Source organism: Nannospalax galili, unplaced genomic scaffold, assembly GCF_000622305.1.
Source record: "Nannospalax galili isolate Female #2095 unplaced genomic scaffold, S.galili_v1.0 scaffold95, whole genome shotgun sequence".
In the NCBI taxonomy this organism is placed as follows: Eukaryota; Metazoa; Chordata; class Mammalia; order Rodentia; family Spalacidae; genus Nannospalax; species Nannospalax galili.
In genome coordinates, this window is record NW_008342393.1 from 9,623,534 (window position 1) to 9,642,850 (window position 19,317).

The 19,317-nt window shown below is 39.6% G+C and overlaps 1 protein-coding gene across 4 annotated transcripts in view; it reads left to right on the forward strand.

The window, feature by feature from the left end:
• Stxbp4 (syntaxin binding protein 4) overlaps positions 1-19,317 on the forward strand; it is a 177,926-nt gene that overhangs the window by 50,847 nt on the left and 107,762 nt on the right. For all 4 annotated transcript variants that reach the window (XM_029566127.1, XM_008838424.3, XM_029566128.1 and 1 more), the window contains 2 exons: positions 6,865-6,954; positions 10,897-10,962. In XM_029566127.1, the coding sequence (XP_029421987.1) occupies positions 6,865-6,954; positions 10,897-10,962 (156 nt within the window). The remainder of the gene's footprint in view (positions 1-6,864; positions 6,955-10,896; positions 10,963-19,317) is intronic.

Sequence of the window (19,317 nt, forward strand, 5' to 3'; positions counted from 1 at the left end):
CCTCTTGCTCTCGCTCTCTCTTCTCCTAATGAGTTTAATGGGCTTGCTAACAGAGCATAGGGTGGGGATTTGGGGATTTATTTACAGATGAGTGGGAACCCCCACCCCCGCCACCCATTTATGGCTACACTGGAATGTCAACACTCAGATGTAGATCATGCGACTTTCCAACAACCGCCCAAAATGGCTAGAGAGGTGCCTCATGGTGTTCTCAGCTTATATATCCTTAGCCCCTCCCCCACAGATTGCCTCTCTTTGGAATAATTTTTTAAAAAAAGAAGCAACTTTTTAAAAAATTGGTCTGTGGGATTGGAGAGATGACTGGAGAGATGACTCAGTGGTTAAGAGCACTGGCTGCTTTTACAGAGGACCCAGGTTCCATTCTGAGAACCCACGTGGCAACTAACAACTGTCTTTAACTCCAGTTCCAGGGGACCTCTTGGCCTCTTCTGGCCTCTACAGGCATTGCAGTCATGAGTATACTTACCTATGTACAGGCAAAAACTCATGCACATAAAATAAAAATAATTAAATAAAGATGGAAAATGCCTATAAGAAACTCGGTTTTAAAATTCATGAGTGGAAGAAGTACTGCAGTTTTTTAAATACTATGAAAATCGCTGCATGTTAAATGGCTCACCAAAAACAAATAATAACTAGGTTACTCTTTCATTGTGTGATTCTCCAAATGTTTTTGAGTTTGAAAGCAGTGGGATGTCTGTTCTGAAACATGGGGTTGGTGGGTGATGTTGACAGTCTGAAGGAGGGGAATTTCACTGCAGCTACCCCCTCAACCACCTCATTTTCACAAAAACAGTCAAGTTTATAATTATTTTGCTAAGGATGTCTGTGTCCTGTCCATTTGTGCTCCTTATTTTGACTGATATAGTTTGGTGTTTTTCTTCCTTTTTTTGTGTGTAAAGCAGAAAGAGGAGATTTAATCAATGTGACCACATCAGGAAGAACATATAAGGCACCCAGTGACCCCAAGTCCATTTTCAGGGTGTTTCATGAAATTCTTATTTTCATGGGATTTCTAAAAATATTTTATTTATCATTTTTAATGTATGAGTATATTGCCTGCATGTATATAAGTGTCCTGTGTCGTGCAGTGCCCATGGAGATCAGAAGAGGGTGTTGGATCCCCTAGAACTGGAGCTAGAGGTGGTTATTATCTGGAACTGAATCCAGGTCCTCTGGAAGAACAGCAAGTGCTCTTAACTTCTGAGCCATCTCTCCAGCCCCATTTTCATGGTCTTTGAGACAAGAACTCAGGTAGCCCAGACTGGCCTCAAACTCATTTTTTGCCTGTATGTAAGTGCAGTGAGTGCAGTGCCCAAATTGTCCTTGAACTCTTGTTCCTCCTTGCTTCACCCTTTGTGCTAGGAATGCAGGCACACACCACCACACCCAACTTAAAAATACTTTTACTGAAGCTTAATGCACATGTCACAAAGAATAATAATGATGAGGGTACAACTTGATGAATTTCTTTTGTGCATCTCAGGTGAGATCACCATTCCAGTCTCTCACACAGGTTCCCGATGAGCTTCACTCCTCCCTTGACATTGGAGCTGCTGTTCTGACCACATACAGAGACCAGTTTCACCTGTTCAGAACCTCGTACCTGTGTTGTCTTCAGCTTGTTGTGTGCCTCACTTTCTCGGACTCATAAGAGTCTTAGCTGTTATCTTTGTTAAGTAGGAGTTGCTGAGTCAGTATAAGTTAGTCCTACTTTTATTTGACAAAGAACTTGTATTTGGGAGGATATGGCTTTTAGAACCCAAAATGTAATTATCTTGCTGTGATTCTACTCATTTCTGTATTAAAAATTTCACACAGTGCCATACCTGCTGCCAGCTCAAGGTTACACACGGGGAAAGCAAGGTTGGAGACACATCCATACTCAGCAGAACCTCAAACCTAGCAGCAGACTGTATCCATCGTAGTATGGTGGCTGTATCAGTCACTCAGGTGTCATGAATGGGTTATCTTCAAATAGCTGTAAGAACCCTGTAGTTTCCATAAGATAGATTTTTCACAATTTGTGCTCTTAATTTAGCTTATTGAGGCCACTATTTAACAGAATGAAAATATCAAAATGAGGTATGTGTAATGAGACTGAGTAATATTTCACTAACATTGGGTCAGGATATAAATGGTATTTTTCATTATGTTTAGCAATATAGCAATCTCTATAACCTCAGAAGACCTATCTGTACCAGATACATACTGAACAAGTACAGTGTCCATGACATTGTGGTGGGTACCATGGTAAATGCTGTTAATACTAAGATAGATAAAACTTGCCCTTTATAGGGCACTAAAAAGTCAAGTAGACAAGTAATTGTGCTTTCCAAAGTGCATTATATAATAAGGCCATAATAGTAATAGAGCTTAGAACAGTCAGACAAGGTTTATAACAAAGCTAACTGAAACGACAGAAATCATTGTGCTCAAAGGTGGGTAAGGAGTTTAGGGTGAAGTTGGAAGTAGTGGTGCAGACTTGTATTCCCAGCACTTAAGAGGCTGAGACCAATCTGGGCTACACAGGCCCTGTCTTACCCACTCTCTATCACCAATGAAAGTATTAAAAGGAACAGCAGCAAAAAAAGATTAAATGTCATTGTAAGCAGGGAGAAGTCTTTAAAACAAGAAAAAAAGATAATCATACACATGAGGGTAACACTTTAGGTCTTAAAAGGCCTAATCTAAATATATAGCTTTGTACTTAGTGGCCACAATCCATGAGAAAATTGTGCCATTATCAAAATGTTTTGGAAAGAGTTGCTGTGTGTGTCAGTTATGTGGGAAAGGAGTAAAACTGGGGTTAGAATCTAGAAGAGGGGATTATCGAGAAAATTCACATACAGGATAAGAATTACAGTACAGTGAGTGTGGGGAAAATGGACAGGAAAAGAGTGACAGATCTATGTTTACCTCAAACAAGTGTGTCACCAGTGAGACATGCTGACCATCGGATGTGAGAAACGGGAGAGCGGAATGAGTAAAGGTCACCCCTGGGTTTTCATCATTATGGTTGTGAATGATGGTACAGCAGTAGATAGGCAAACAGGAGGAAACCCTTCCTCGGGGAATTATAGAAGAGGCGACAGGTGCCCTTTAGAGAGTGGAAGAGGAAGGTACTGCCAGGTGCACATAGCTATTGGAATTCACTGCACACCAGGAGAGGGATCTGGGATGGTTTCTGGAGAATCATAACTGAAGTGCGACAGTGAATGTAATGACAGTTTATGAAGAAGACAAAAGGGACACTTAAGGGACCTGCACACCCATCTCCCAGTTAAGAAATCGGAATAAAAAGTCATTAGACACAGTCTGAATTTTCAGAAAGTACATGAAGACAGTGGGCTGTTCCTGGAGAAGAAAATAGTTGAAGAAATATGTTGAGCAATATCATCTGTAACAAAGACATGGAAGTTGGCAGGGCACTTATTTTGTCAGATAGCAGTTTTATTTATGAAATCTTAACCATTTTAGAAATATGGGTGTAAGCGGAAAGGGGTCAAACATTGTAAGTGGAAGGAATAAGCATGGGAAATGAATGAGAAAAAGAGAAACAGTAGTTTAGGCGAATAGAGTGATAGCCTCAAATTCTATAAGAAAAGCAGGTAACTGAACTGGTTCCTAATGGAAGGCCTTAGCAATAAAACCAGACTAAACACAGGTTATGGTTTTCCTCTGAGATGTATTGAGTTTGGGGAGTGTAGTGGATGGGACACTAGCTCTCCATAGTTGATATAAATTAAAAACAACTGAAATGATGGTAGAGGAACAGAGCAGGGGAAGCACGCCCAAACAGTTCAGCCCAGCTGCCTGCAATGTTCTTGCTACCTCCAGAAGGACCTGGGCACAGCAGAGGAGCTACATCTTTCAGTGTTGCTGACCAAACTTTGCAGTGTTTTAGAGGTTCCAAGGATATTGTGAGAGCCAGACAAGACGTAGTAGTTAGAAGGAACCTCAAGAGTTGGACATAGACTGGAAATCAAGCATCTGTCTGGACTCTTCAGTATTAAATAGCAACAGTTCTTTTCATTTGCTGCTTGCTTCATTGAAGTTTACTTGAGCACACACACACACACACACACACACACACACACACACACACACAGTCGGGGCCAGTCAAATGGCTCAGCTGTTAAAGGCTCTTGCTGCCAAGCCTGATAAACTGAGTTTGATCATCGGAATCTACATGGTAGAAGGAGTGGCATCCTTACAAGGAATCCTCTGATCTCCACATGCAGGCTGTGGGACACGTATGTGCTTGTACACAAACGCATAAATAAAAAACTAAATAAATAAATAAACTAACCTTAAAACCCTTTAAAACTCAGCAGGCACAAAGGGGCATTTCAAAGCCTTAACAAGTAACAACTGTAGCTTCTGCTGATTGGTCCACAGCAGCAGTGGGATTGTAATATGTTTTCATCATGGTTTGTTCTGGGACTAGTACTTTGTCTCCCCCAGGTAAATTATTTTACGTGTGATATTAAGCTCAAAAGTTTATGAATACATCCCTAAAATTCCAAGCCATGATTTCTCAATAGATTTTTATAGTTCCATAATCTAAAATTTTATTTAAACTTTTGAATCCTCTTAACTTTAGTTCTTAGAATAAGAAGTTATAATGGGCCCATATGAATATCAGGTAGCAGTGTTCCTACATGATAACTGCGCTTTGTAGACATTTTGTTCCATAGGCAATACAAAAAGTAAATAATGGAGTCACTAAGGTTGAAGTGTGGGGTTTTGTAGTATAGCCACATCACAGAAGAAGTGGACAGGACATGAAATTAATCAGCCTTGTTTAAAATTCACATGTTCCTTAACATATTAAGAATGTTGGGGCTGGAGAGATGGCTCCACAGTTAAGAGCACTGGCTGCTCTTGCAGAGGACTCAGGTTTGAATCCCAGCACTCATGTGGTGGCTTACCACACTCCGTAACTCCAGTTCTGTGGATCCTGATGCCCTCTTCTGACCTCTGGTCAATGCACTCATGAGTGCACTTACATACTTGCAGGCAAAACACTCATACACATTTTTCAAAAACAATGTTGTAGCTGTGAAGGAAAGTTTTTGTTTTCTAAATCATATACCATTACTGCCATCAGTGCCACTCAGTTTTACTTTTACACAAAATTAGTTTATATCAACTGGAACAATCTTTGGAAAACAGTGCTATAGTTGAAGATTGTTTTCAAAATAAAACAATGTGGGGACGAATTCTCACAAGTGTTTCACTGAGTACTTCTGAGAGATTGGTGTATCCGAGAAAAATACCTCAGCTCTCACCAGGGAAGCTTCATGCAGCAGAGTGCAATGCACACAGAAGGCACAGCTGGCCAAGGTGTAGAGAACAAGAGACTGCAGAGTGCGTGTCTCTGGATAGGACTCCTGTAATAACCCCGTGGCTCAGCAACCATTGTGGAAGTGAGGGTGGAAAGACTGTAAGAGCCAGGGAAGGTGCGTGAACATAAGGAAGCAAAGTCTTCCATGCCTTTGGGAACTTGCTCATGTGAACTTGCAGCAGTGGTGACAGCATGCGTAAAACCAATGCAGATTCAGTCAGACAAAAAACAGTAGAACTGGGGAAGTGGGCATGAGGCCTCAACCTTAGCCGAGGAACGATTAGCAACTGATTGCTGCTGGGTGAGAGAGAGTTGACCTTTAAGGGAGTGATAGACTGACTAGGCTCCAGTGGATGAACCTGCAGTGAGTGACATTTGGGTACAAAAGCTTGACCAGATAGACCTTAACATATATAGCAGAATACATGAAATCCTGGGGTTGGGAGGCTAAATATGATAAGATTGATTGTATGAAATGCACAAAATTCAATAAAATATACATTAAACAAAGAATACGAGCAGTTAAATATAGATAATGACTCTACACACCCAGTACCAATGCTGGGGGAGAGAAAGGACCCAACAGGGTTTAGGGGGGCAAGTTTCTTCCCACACATTAACAATAACTGCCACTTCTATTTTTCTTGGGTTTGCAGAGCAAATACCAGTTTGTTGTGTGTATTCCATGGTATCATTCATAGTTTTTACTATCCTTCCTGCATTTGTGTCTCCTATTTAAAGGGCCCTGCTTTAAGCTTGCTAATAGAGCAATCCTTTTCTCCACTTAATCCTTTAAGTGGTGCTGCCTGTACTACTTCTTTCTTGGCTATTGTGGCTTCTTTGTAGAAGATGTCTGTAGTTAGACTTGGGTTTTATCTGTTTAGACTGTCAGTTTTTAACTGTGTAGTTGATGTTCAAAATGATCACATGACATGAAAAATATTCATCTGCTGTTTCTGTTATTTGCTTGTGACTGTTATTAAAACAATCTTTAATCCAGTTCCTGTGTAGAAGTCTTTTCAAGCCACCAGGCTGTCGCATTACTTCCCATTCACTGAAAACAAGATTCACAATTCATAAATACAATTTCTATGCTCATATAAATCATCCTCATTGATAATGTGTAGCATTCTATCCACTTTGGGAATGTCTAGGTGGAAGGTTTGTGTTTGATAACTCCTAATGTCTACTGGAGATTTCAAACACAGTTACAGAATTTGGACTTTCTAGGAAAATCATACTAAAATAAGAATCATAAAGCTATCAGGAGTACATCTGTCTTTTAATCATATAAATTCTAGATAACAACAGTATAATATTAAGCCTAAATGGGTGAGATTGCCCCATACTTTAATATTCTCCTGTCTGTAATCAAACAACTCTTAGTAAAATCTGAATTTTATCACGGAATAGGATAGTATAGGAATAGTCAAAAGGCTGGGTCTCAAAATTTGTATCTGATAACATAACTTTTTATGTTTTAATGTTGACAGCTTCTTCCCTGTGAGTCTTTCGAAGCAGATGAACTGGAACAACTTAAACGAGAAAGGAATGATGCTTTAGAAGAAGTGCATATGCTCAAGGTAACCTGCAGTTTGGCATCCTTATATTTTCTTTGCAAAAGAAAAAAAAATAATCCTATATTGCAGTCTGAAATATTGAGGCTTTGTTTTGTTTTCAGTGGAAGTATGTTAGCATCAAATAGGATCAAAACAGTCTTAATTGCCTTTAGAGAGTTAATCTTTTAGTTCACATACTTTTTTAAAGTTATATTTCAGATTTTATTAATTTATATATGAGTGTTTGGTCTGCATGTATATAAGAGCACCACGTGAGTGCCTGGTGTCCAGAAGTCCGAAAGAAAATGTTGGATCCCCTGGACTGGAGTTACAGACGGTTGTTAGCTGCCATATGGATGCTGGGAACCACACCCAGGTCCTCTGCAAGAGCAGCCAGTGCTCTTAACCTGTGAATCAACTTTCCAGCCCCAGTGCACTTATTTTATTTCATAGCCATATAAGATTTAGTGTATGCAGTTGGTTTTGCTCTTACCTTATGATCTGGCTGCTTCTTAATCCTTTCCTGTTCTCATGTTGTTGACAACAGCAGAATTTACTTAGGAGCCAAGAAAGGAAGCTATGCCAACTTGGGATCCTCTGATGTTCATCAAAAATACTTTTTTTCCAGGCGCAGGCCATGTTTGAGGGACATTGTATTTTGCTAGAGTAATTTGAAAATCAAGGCAATATGTTTTAATAGAAGAACAACACACATATGCCCCAAATATACTATAGCACTTTGATTCTCTGTATAATTTCTTTTGTTGTTGTTGCTGTTTTTTGAGACATTGTCTCTCTGTAGCCCCAGCTGCTCTGGAAGTTGCTACTAGACAAGGCTGGCCTTGATCTCACAGAGATCCACCTGCCTACTGTCTCCGTCATTGTGCCACACATTGAGAGTGAAGGAGTCTCCCATAAGGAAGAAAGGTAGTCCCTTACCCTTACATAGAGGCCAGATGGAGCGCTGTCACTAACAGGGTCAGCCACCACAAGCAGAGTGAAGAGAGGTTGAAAGAGAAAAGCATAAAGTTCACCTTATCACTTAAATGTGGTACCTTGAATGAGGAGCTTAGAGTTTGGGGGTAACTATAAAGGAATGTGCTACCATGCCAGGCTCATTCTCTTTTCAATAAAAGTTAAATCTTAATTTTTACAGGAAGCCATTTTATTTTCCACGAAAAGTAACATAACTCTTTGTTTACCACCAGTTTGCCACAGAAACTATTTTTGCTGGATGTGGTGGCACAGAGTTTTAATCCTAGCACTTGGGAGGCAGAGGCAGGCAGACAGATGTCTGTGAGTTCAAGGCCAGCCTGGTCTACATAGCGAATTCCAGACCAGCTAAGGCTACATAGTGAGATCTTGCCTTAAAAAATGTACTTTAAAATTATTTTGTGAAGTGATAGTCTTGTTAGTTTTATTAATATAAATTCTTTATGCAAAAAGAACTATTTTCTTTCTACCTTAGCTGTATAATTCCAGTCTTTAGAGGATGCTAGCATTAAAAATTTCTTGCTTGTCCTTCCAGAAAGTTTTTGAAGACATCCCAGTCAATCTTATCTTAAAAACTAAATGCATGTGTATAGGGTTCAATGACATATGGGAACCCACCATGCCTTCCTCTCAGGTTTACCCTAACCCTAAAATGCTCTAAAAAACTAATTCTCTCAACAGTTAAAGGGAAGTATATGTGTGCGAACTCTTGCATAAATTGCTTCTTGTGGCTTCACTTTTTTTACAGCTATCTCCCTGTGTTAGAGTTGAATCTTTGGCAGCTTTTACCACAGATCTACCATATTTTTCTGAACAAACATCCTGTGCATTGACACATTCTGTTGTAGGTTAGTTACCCAGTTCTCTGTTTATATACTTAGGTTATTTCCAGCTTTTCATTATTAAAATAAATCCAGGGACAAGAGAGATGGCTGAGCAGTTAAGAGCACTTGCCACGCTTCCAGAGGACCCATGTTAAGTTCTTAGCACCTCCATCAGACAGATCAAACCTCCTATAACTCTAGCTCCAAGGGATGTGACACCGTCTTCTGGCCTCCAAGGGCACCTGAGAACACTTGGCAGACTCATACAGACACATAAATGAAAATAAAAATAAATCTTAAAAACAGTAACTCCATTTTCAGTAACTTAGTGGATGTGTCTGTGGGCAGTTCTGTAAGTACACAGTAAATTTCCTTTCAAAAGGCTTGGCTGATCCATATTCCTTCCTATATATGCTCTTTCCACAGTTACAGGTATGTGTTACGTCTCCAAAACTGCTCCTCCCACCATTTGATGTAATGAAAATTTAGATAGAAAATATATAATTAACTTAAAAAATTAATTGATGTAGTTTTTCCTTATTCTCTTGGAGAAATCCTATAATGTTGGCCAGTTGGTAGGACAGCATTTCTGTGTGATTCTTCTCCACACAAAACATTACCATCTGTCAGAATCCTCACAAGTCCTTGTACCTTTTGCATATCCTTACATTTTGTCTTTGTTTTTTGAATGTCAATTAATTGCTAGAATTGTAATTCAAAACTGTGTAATCTGTTCCTGTGTAACATTTAAGCAAGGGCCCTGAGGAGTCATTCAGTCAAGATCGCATTTCAGGCTCGTGAATATAACTGAGCCAATTCTAATGAGGCAAAACCTGAAGTCAGGTAGAGAGACTCCATGTTTCAATTTCTTCTGCAAGCAAATGTTACTCTGAGAGCCATTTAAAACAGTTGTATAGAATAGTATATCAAGCAGTAAGTATTTTCCCTGAAGTACTGTCTGTTTACTATAGGTATGGAGAGAGAGAGAGAGAGAGAGAGAGAGAGAGAGAGAGAGAGAGCTGGAGAGAGAGAGAGAGAGAGAGAGAGAGAGAGAGAAAGAGAGAGAGAGAGAAAAAAAAACGCTTGCTAAATGAAGATCATAGAGTATAGAAATGCCCGGCCACTATGACAGTTCTAGTCTTTCTGTCTCATTTGAGGCAAATAAAGCTGAATGCAAGGTAAGATAATTTGGACTTATGGCTAATTTTTACTTTGCATAAATGATTTTCAGTAGTACCATGGAATCTGCTTAACCCAAAGTCTTTCTTCAGAATTCACACTGTTCCTGTTTGCAAAGAGAAATGAAAATAAGTGTATTTCCCCTTTACAGATGCACCAAACCCAGAGTGAAGGTGACTTCCAGAGCGTAGAGGCACAGGAACAGCAGGCTCTGTGGCAGTCATTAGATTGCTCTCTTATATTCATCATCACTTACCTTCATTTCACCTCCTAGACCAGAACGAGCTGACCTATTCCAGAAATCAGATTTTCCCTCCTATAAACATCGTACTGTTGCCACACATCTTTACCACCCAGTTTAAGGTTCAAGTTGTTCTTCTCAAGTTTGCAATAAAGTGGCTCCTAAATTACTATTTTGATTAGACTATTTAAAAAAATTTATGGTGTATACTTGGCTTAATTTTAGGTTCAAAAATGATAATATTTTATCTTTATATCATAGTCAACTACATATTTCATGTTTTCGCCATAGTCATGTCCTTTTGATGGATAATTTTTCAAGAATGAGCCCGAATTAAATTATTAAAGTAGTGGTTAACCCAGTCTTACTCCCTTTTAGTATTACTAGATTTTACATCTTAATTCAGAATAATAATGTTCTTCCATTTCAAAGCTCTTTGATAATGATAGCTGTCACCCCAAATTCCCATTTTGATCCTGATTGACTTCTTTTGGGTTTCAGATTTTGACATCTTATTAAGTTGAGGTAATAAAAGATGTTTTCACCACAGATATACTTTAGATGACTAACTCCTAAGGAATTATATATGTAAAAGCAGAAACATGGCAGAAAATACATTTGGAAATGTTAGCAATTTGATATTTGGGGAATAAACTTTGAAACAGAGGACTAAACATCAGACTTGGTATCATCATGACAAGCTACTAATTCAGTGTTTTTTAAACACAGGAAAAATTAACTGAATCAGAGAAGCAAAGGAAACAACTAACAGAAGAGCTCCAGACCATGAGACAGGTGAGCGCACGTTGAGTGTGTGTGTGTGTGTGTGTGTGTGTGTGTATGTGTGCACATGTCTGTAAGGCATGTATGTGACTATGGTGTGCACGTGTCTGTGAAGTGTGTATCTTCCTCTGTGTATGACGGTGTGTGAGGTAAACTTCAAAGCAGTGACACTTGATCATCTTATAGCGTTTGTTGCCGCAAACAACACAGGAGAAAATGCAGAGCTCTGAAAAGCAGTCGCTTGGCACTCATTCCCCCACTGGAGTCCTGCTCCATTACTCAAGCAGACTTTGAAACTCCTCTTTGAAATGGCTTCCACTAGCCAAAAAGACCAATATCTGCTTTTCTATTCTTTTTCTTTCTATTCAGTTCCCCTTTTCTTTTTCTTTCTTTTTTTTTTTGTTATTCATACTTCAAGATTTTACTAAAGAAAATTAAAAAAAAAAAAAACAGTGCTCCTCTTCCAAATTCTGAAACAGAGCACTTTTTACATTTACTTGTTAATAAAAAACTTAAAATTTTATTTTCACTTTGCATTATCTTCAACAAATTGGAGGTAGATCAAAACAAAACAAACAGCAGTATCAGGAAGTAAAAGCACAAACTGCAGATTAAATGGAAATAAAGATACTGAGTTAAGCGAGCCCTGATAAAGATCATGCTCACTGCTTGATTTTTTAACCTCTAAGCTGTGCTCACAGCACATGTAAAATTGATCAGGAAAGCAAGCAGAGCCATGTAGGACTCACACCTTCCACATGACTGTGACAAAGACTGACCCAAACCTTCAAAGTGCATATAGAGTAAGACTGTCCAGGGAAACGCCTGCCGCTCACCTGCTACTGAAACCGAAACCGGGTACCAAGAGAAAGAAGTGCTTCCAAGCCTCTGAGAAAGGTAGAGGGAAACAAGAAAGCGGTGCAGTGTACGTGAAATGAGCCCCGGCAGAAGCAAGTGCAGAATGAATGCTGAGCCCTGAGCAGCAGTGGGCCGTGACCGCTCTCAGCTTCGCCTGAAGGACTGAAAAGGCCATGCATCCAGCAGGGAGCAGCCTCCAAGGGCCTCTGCTCCTGGGAAAGAGTCGGGTAAAGGGAAGAGGGGCAGTGCCTTGGAGACTAGCCAGTGACAGGAAGGTGAAAATAGCAGGAAAGAAATTAAGGGCCCTAGAAGGAGAGAAAACATATCCCTCTGCCCCCGCCCAATAACTGTCAGTAATATGATCGATAAATCGCCTGCTCAGAAGAGGCATCTGATCCCAGACCTCTCTATGATTATTTTTATTTTTATTTTTGAAGATTTTACTTATTTTATGTGTATGAGTATTTTGCCTGCATATGTGTAAATGCCCTAGTGTGTGCAATGTCCACGGAGGCCAAAAGAGGGCATCAGATCCCCTGGAACTAGGGTCACTGACAGTTTTTAGTCACCATGTAGGTGCTAGGAACGGAGCCTGGATACTCTGCAAGAGCAGCCAGTGCTTTTAACCACTGAACCATCTCTTCAGCCCACTATGAAATAACTTCTAAAAGCAGAAAAATAATTCCCCTTCATTACCAAACAACTCCACAAATCAAACATTGTGATTTAAACATTTTGTCCTGATAAAAATTTGAACTACAGAGTTAAAAAGAGCTGTAATAAACACTCCAAATTCAGCTGGCTTTCTTCAGTATCTGAGGCCAAGAAAATCATGCCTCAAGTCTGAAATTTTTTAAATGACAAGATAACAGCTGGTGAGATGGTCCAGTGGGTAAAGGGACTTGCCTGCAAGCCTGGGTTTGATCCCCAGGACTCACCCTGTATGGTAGAAAGAAAACAAACTTCTCCAAGGTGTCCTCTGACTACCACATAGGTGCTGTGGCACATGCACACCACACACACACACACACACACACACACACCACACACCACACCACATACACCACACCACATACACGCCACACACACCACACATGCACACACACACACCACACCACACACACACCACACCACTTACACACACACCACACACACCACACATGCACACACACACACTAAAACAAATGCATAAATAAATGTAATAAAACAATTTTTAAAGACGAGTAGAAATTAAAAATCAGCAAAAATAAAATGAAACTTGCTAAAATTTAGTAAATATCAGAAATGAAAATTTAATTGCCAAGTACCAACTAGAAATATGTTGAAGTTCATGAAAACGAAGATTTTCTTGAAGAAACTAGTCAAAACAACTGGACACCAAATCTTAGAGCTATCATCCAAGAAAATTTTCCAGAACTGGAAGACTGGAATCTAATAAGCACATAGCCTGTGTCCAGAAACACACTCACACACGCATGCATGCACGCGCCACCCGCACATATCACTGGTTGCAGGGCCTGGAGGTAAATACGTGATGAGCCTGTGTGCTGGATAGCTTTAGTGTCAACTTGACACACCTGGGTTGAGGGAGCTTCAGTTGGGGAATTGCCTCTATTGGACTGGCCTGTGGCCACGTCTAGGGGCATCTTCTTGATTAGTGATGTGGGAGGGCCCAGCCCACTGTGGGTGGTGCCACCCCTAGGCCAGGTGGGCCTGTGTTGCATAAGAAAGCAGGCTGAGCAGGGACCAGGGGAGCAAGCCGGCCTGTGCTCCAGCTCCTGCCTCCAGGTTCCTGCCCTGAGTTCCTGCCTTGGGCTCCCTGATGAACTGTGACCTGGGAGATGTAAGTTGAATAAACCCTTTCCTCCCCAAGTTGGTATTGGTCAGAGTATTTCGTCATAGCAATGAAGAAACAGACTAAGACAGCCTGGAACAACTTAACCCAGAAAATAAGAAAGTGTTGAGATTGACAGAGGCCCATCAACAAGAGCTTCCATCCCTAAATCTGGATGAACTGGAGTACTGAGTCATTAATCACAGTCATAAATGATGCATCATTGAATAATAGTAACTCAGGAACCCATACCATTTATAATTAGATTATCTAATAGATGAGCTCTGGCTCATGGTGAATGTGGACTGCTGACTTGTAACAGCAGAGAAGCTGCTACATTTACAAAGAAGCATTTTGAATTTGTTTTAGTAAAGATTGAATTAAGGACAAATTAAGATGCTAAGTTTAGGAGGAAATTTTAATGAAGAACAAGATATCTACATATTTACGTGGTTTAAAAGTAACTGTAAACCACTGCTAATTATAAAGGAGAAATAGTAATTATGCAGTGGAAAATTGAGAAAACAGTTTGATGCTAAAAGTTGTCTTTACTGGTGAAGAAGTCATCACGTGCCTTCAAAATGTGACACCCTGAAAGGACACAGTGTCACCTGTGTGGCATTCTGACTGAGAATGTATTAACCTGAGTCTAACTTTGGGGAAGCATCTGGCAAGGTCTGCATGTGTGTGGTTTCTGTTATTTGGAGCTGTGGAACCTAACAGGATACAATGCTTGACATTAAGAGAAGTTAAAGAGACATGAGGTCTAAATAGAATACCTGTCCCCTGGCCAGATCCAGCACTGGAGTGGAGGGAATATTATGAAGGACATTACTGGGTGATTTGACAAACCTGGAATATACATCAGATAGATGAAAGTTCTGAACTGGATTTTAGACTCCTAACTAAACTATAGTTATATATGGTAGTACCATTATTGGGAAACATTGATGTACTTTGAAAAGGTATAAAATTATTCAATAAAACAAGGGTCAAGCCAGGTGAGGGTGCACACCTGTAATCCCAGCACATGGGAGGCGGAGGCAGAAGCAGGGTCTCTGTGAGTTCAAGGCAGGCCTGGTCTTCATGGTGACTTCCAGGCCAGCTGGGGCTACAGGGAGACCCTGTCTTAAAAAGACAACAACAAGAGCACTGACTGCTCTTGCAGAGGACCCGGGTTCAATTCCCAGCACCCACATGGCAGCTATGAACCATCCTTAACTCTAGTTCCAGGGGAATCCAACGCCCTCTTCTGACCTCCATGGCATTGCATGACATGGGTGCTCTCACATACATGCAGACAATGCACTCATACACATAAAAATAAAAATATTAAATAAAAATATTTTTAAAAAGACAACCAAAAATCAAGGCTATGGTATATGTAATTTATCTTCAAAAGATTAAGAAAAATATGTACATGTATGTGTAGTATATGCACATAGTATACATGTGTGCATATATTTATATTTATAGGTATATATATATATAGAGAGAGAGAGATTGAGAATATGCAAAATCTTAGCAACAGCTTTTGACTGTCAGTGCTTTATAAGGATACCCTGTTTTTTATTCATGAATATGTTGGCAAAAGGCTGAATCGGGTCCATTAGGTAAATCTGGGTGAAGGATATGAGATTTTTCTTTATAATGTTTTTTATACTTATAAATATATATTTGAAATTATTTCTATATAAAAATGTTTTTAAAGTCTTCCATTGTTCAGCCATATTTTTCAGACTTTTTTGTTTGAGGCAGTCTCACACTGTAGCCTGTGCTAGCCCCAGACTCATTGTAGTCCTCCTGGCTCAGCCTCCCAAACCCTTATTTTTATACCTTTGAAAAGGTATAAAATTATTCAATAAAACAAGGGTCGAGCCAGGTGGGGGTACACACCTGTAATAGGGTGCACACCTGGACCGGGTTCCAGGTTGGCCTCAGTCTCCTAGAGATCCGCCTACCTCTGCCTCCTGTGGGTTGGAATTGAAGCCCCAAGACATCATGCCTGGCTAGACCCTTACTTTCTCAAATAAATTTATACCTTTCTGATGTGCCTTATTTTTGGAGGGTGGGGCGTGCATATGGAGGTCAGAATACAACTAACTTAGGAGAGCTGGTTTTCTCCTTTCATCATTTGGGTCCTTGGGGTCAGCTCAGGTCATCAGACTTGGTGATGCACCTTGACATGCTGAACCATATCACTCAACCTTTGCTTGTTTGATTTTTGGTTTTTTTTTTTTATTATTAGTGTTTGTTTGTTTCTTTGAGACAGGTTTTCCTGTAGCCCCAGTTGGCCTGGAACTTGCTATGTAGGTAGACCAGGTTACAGGTTGGCCTCAGTCTCCTAGAGATCAGCCTACCTCTGCCTCCTGTGGGTTGCAATTGAAGCCCTAAGACACCATGCCTGGCTAGACCCTTTATCAAATAAATTTATACCTTTTTGATGAGCCTTTTAAGTTCTTTTACTTCTCCATCTCCACTACCTACATCTGCAGGTTGTTCATATTGTAGTGTTTCTTTGTGTCCTGAAAGTGGAATTTATGTCTTCCAGTTAAATTTTATGTGTAAAATAAATTAGGAGATCCTTTGCTGCCTTTAGTTAATGGTTCCTTTTCAATTCTTGGAGCACATTAGCTGTAGAATTATAGCCATGTTTGATGCAATCATAGCATTAAGGACTTACATAAAACATCAAAGTTTAAAAAAAAAGGAAAAAAAAGAAAAAAGTAGTGTGCTTTCTTTTTCTAGCAATACCAACTCTTTCCACATGAGGCCCTCCTCTATTTCCCTGACGGGATGATTTTTCTTCTTTTAGGAGAGGTCAAGTCTGCATTAATAAATAATCTGTATCAGAATTGAGTATGGTTCAACAGGGGAAATGCCGTGGAGATGAACATGAGCATGAACAGCATGAATGATGAAGAATGAACTAGCAGAAGGATGGGGTAGATGAAAGGCTCGAAGCTTGACAGTGTTAGGCTGAGTAGATCCACACCAACCCTTCCTCATGCCAGCTTCTGACTTGCAGCAAGCTGCTTCACTTTTGTAAGCCTTGGTTTAATAATAGGATCCTTCCCAAGAATATCAAAAGAATTGAGTGAGGTAGCATACAGAGTGTATGCTGGATCACCCACAGGAAGCCCTTGTTAACATTATGAGTGTTATCAGTCATCAAAGAAGGAATATGGAAAGATTTAAAGCATTAGTTTTAAACACTTAATTTAGAGGAGAAATGTAATTGTGGCTGAGGGATTTGGGAATTTCTCATACATAGGGTAGGGTATGAGCTGAGGCAGGCATAGAAAGAGAACACTCCAGGGAGAGTAAACAGCATAAGAATCCTGTCATAAAATGGAAAGGCATGTCTTTAGAGCCAGGTCCATTCTTGTATGTCATTGTATAAATAATGTTTGTGCCTTCATGTCTAATAAAGTACTATTAATGTCTTCCCTATAATGTATCCATAGGACTTCAGAGTTTAAGTGGAGACTTCTTGTCAGCAATGTATTAAGTGGGCCTTGGGAAACAGTAGATATTCTTGTATCTCCATCACCCTAATGATTAAAGGGCCAGGAACATAAGGGAGACATAGAGATGAAAAGATCAGGAAATGACATTTAGTTGATATTTTGAGGCCAAAGCATGTAGGCAGTTGAATGTCAATCTACAGTTTTCAACAATAGACTGCTCTCAGAGGTTTTTGACAAGAGGGAAAAATCTAACAATTTGTTCCACCTTTAATCCATCATACTCTTTCTTTTTCACTCCATGCCCAACTTGTTGACCCTACAGAATTTGAGGTCAACTGTATCTTCTTAATTACAGTATTTTACCACTCTTTTCTGTGGCCCTCACTGGTAGGGGGCACCATCAACTGCCTGTTAGTGTCCGCCTCCTTCTAGAGCCCACTTCTGCTCTTGCCCTGTCCCTGCATATTCTAGCCTGAACACAGCAGCCAGAAGTGTCTTCTTAAGAACTTAATGTAGACCTCTAGGTCTTTCCATCTTATCCAGTAAAAAAAAAAAAATGTTAGAGTAGATCTTCTTTAAGACCTCTAGATAGACTGACTAGACTCCAGTGGATGAACTTGCACCAAAGGACATCTGGGTACAAATGCTTGACCAGATAGGACTTAACATATATGACAGAATACCTGAAATCTGGTGGGGGTGGGAGGTAAATTCGTTTAAGAACTATTGTATGAAATGCACAAAAACTCAATTAAAATATTTTTTTAAATGTTACAAACACACGTCAAGTGAACATCAAAGCTGATGAGGAGTCCTCCGTGGTCTGCCATCTGCCTGCATCCTCTTGCTCCACCAGCCCCACTGTCTTTGCCTCCTGCTTTTCTCACCTCCACTCTGCTGTGTCCACAGCAGCACTGCTCTGCTCCACTTCCTCGAAACTCACTGGTCTTCCTGTAGCATCCCCCAGAACACTGTACTCCTCACTGTGGGTGGAGGAGTTTGGGGTATCCCTAACCGCTTTCCATCATCTTTTACAATGTACTTGTTGGGCTTTTTTTTTGCCCCATTTTCTTAATCTCCCAAGTAGAGAATGTTTCATGAGAGCATCTACCTCTGATTTCAATCATACAAACAGCTGTCACAGAGTAAGCACTCAAATATTTGGAAAATAGAAGAAGGAACAGAGTGTAAGATTAATTTGACATCAAATTGAATAAAGATCAAATAAAAAGTTGTAATGATGTAGGACAGCAGCTGCCAATAAAAATATAAAAGCCATTTATGTGTTGTTAAATTTTGTAGTAGCAAAAAGAAACAGTAAAATTAAATGTTTTATTTAATCTGTTACATTTAGAATATTTTAGCATACAATATTAAAATTTTATTGATATATTTTATAGTAATTTTTCACACTGTACTTTTGTTACACCAAATTATCAGTGGAAATACTGGATCTGGGGGGAATTTAATATTCTATTTATTATTTTATATGTGTGAGTGTATTGCTTGCAAGTATGTAAAGTGTACCCAGGTTGTGCAGTGCCCACAGAGGTCAGATGAAGGTGTCGGATCACCTGGAACTGGAGTTATGGAAGGTTGTTAGCCACTGTGTGGGTGCTGGAACCAAACCTGCGTCCTCTATAAGAGCATCCAGTGCTCTTAATTGCTTAGGCATCTCTCTAGTCCCTGGATCTGTGTTTTAATATAATAAAATTTACATCAAGACATAGATTCACATGCCCAAATTGTTCCAAACTTACTTTAAAAGTATTGAATAACTGAATTAGATACCAAATTTTAATATTTGTTTCCACATTGACAAAATAATTTCAGCTTTTTAGAATACTTTGTCTTTAAGCACGCTTTTCAAGCTACTTCTGTTTAAATATATTCAATAATTATTTTCAATTTAGAAATATTAGCATCAAATTCAAAGTATATTGTGTATCCTGAACACAACTCTAAGCAATACTAGCTACAGAATGCATATCAAATCTTAGTTTTTGTAGCCAATTTATGTAACATCAGTAACTAAAATTTACATATCTATATACATTATACATTAAGAATGTATTAAATTGACCAGGTGTGGTGGCACACGCCTTTAATCCCAGCACTCGGGAGGCAAAGGCAGGCAGATCTCTGTGAGTTCAAGACCAGCCTGGTCTACATAGTGAGTTCCAGGACAGCTGGGGCTACAGGGAG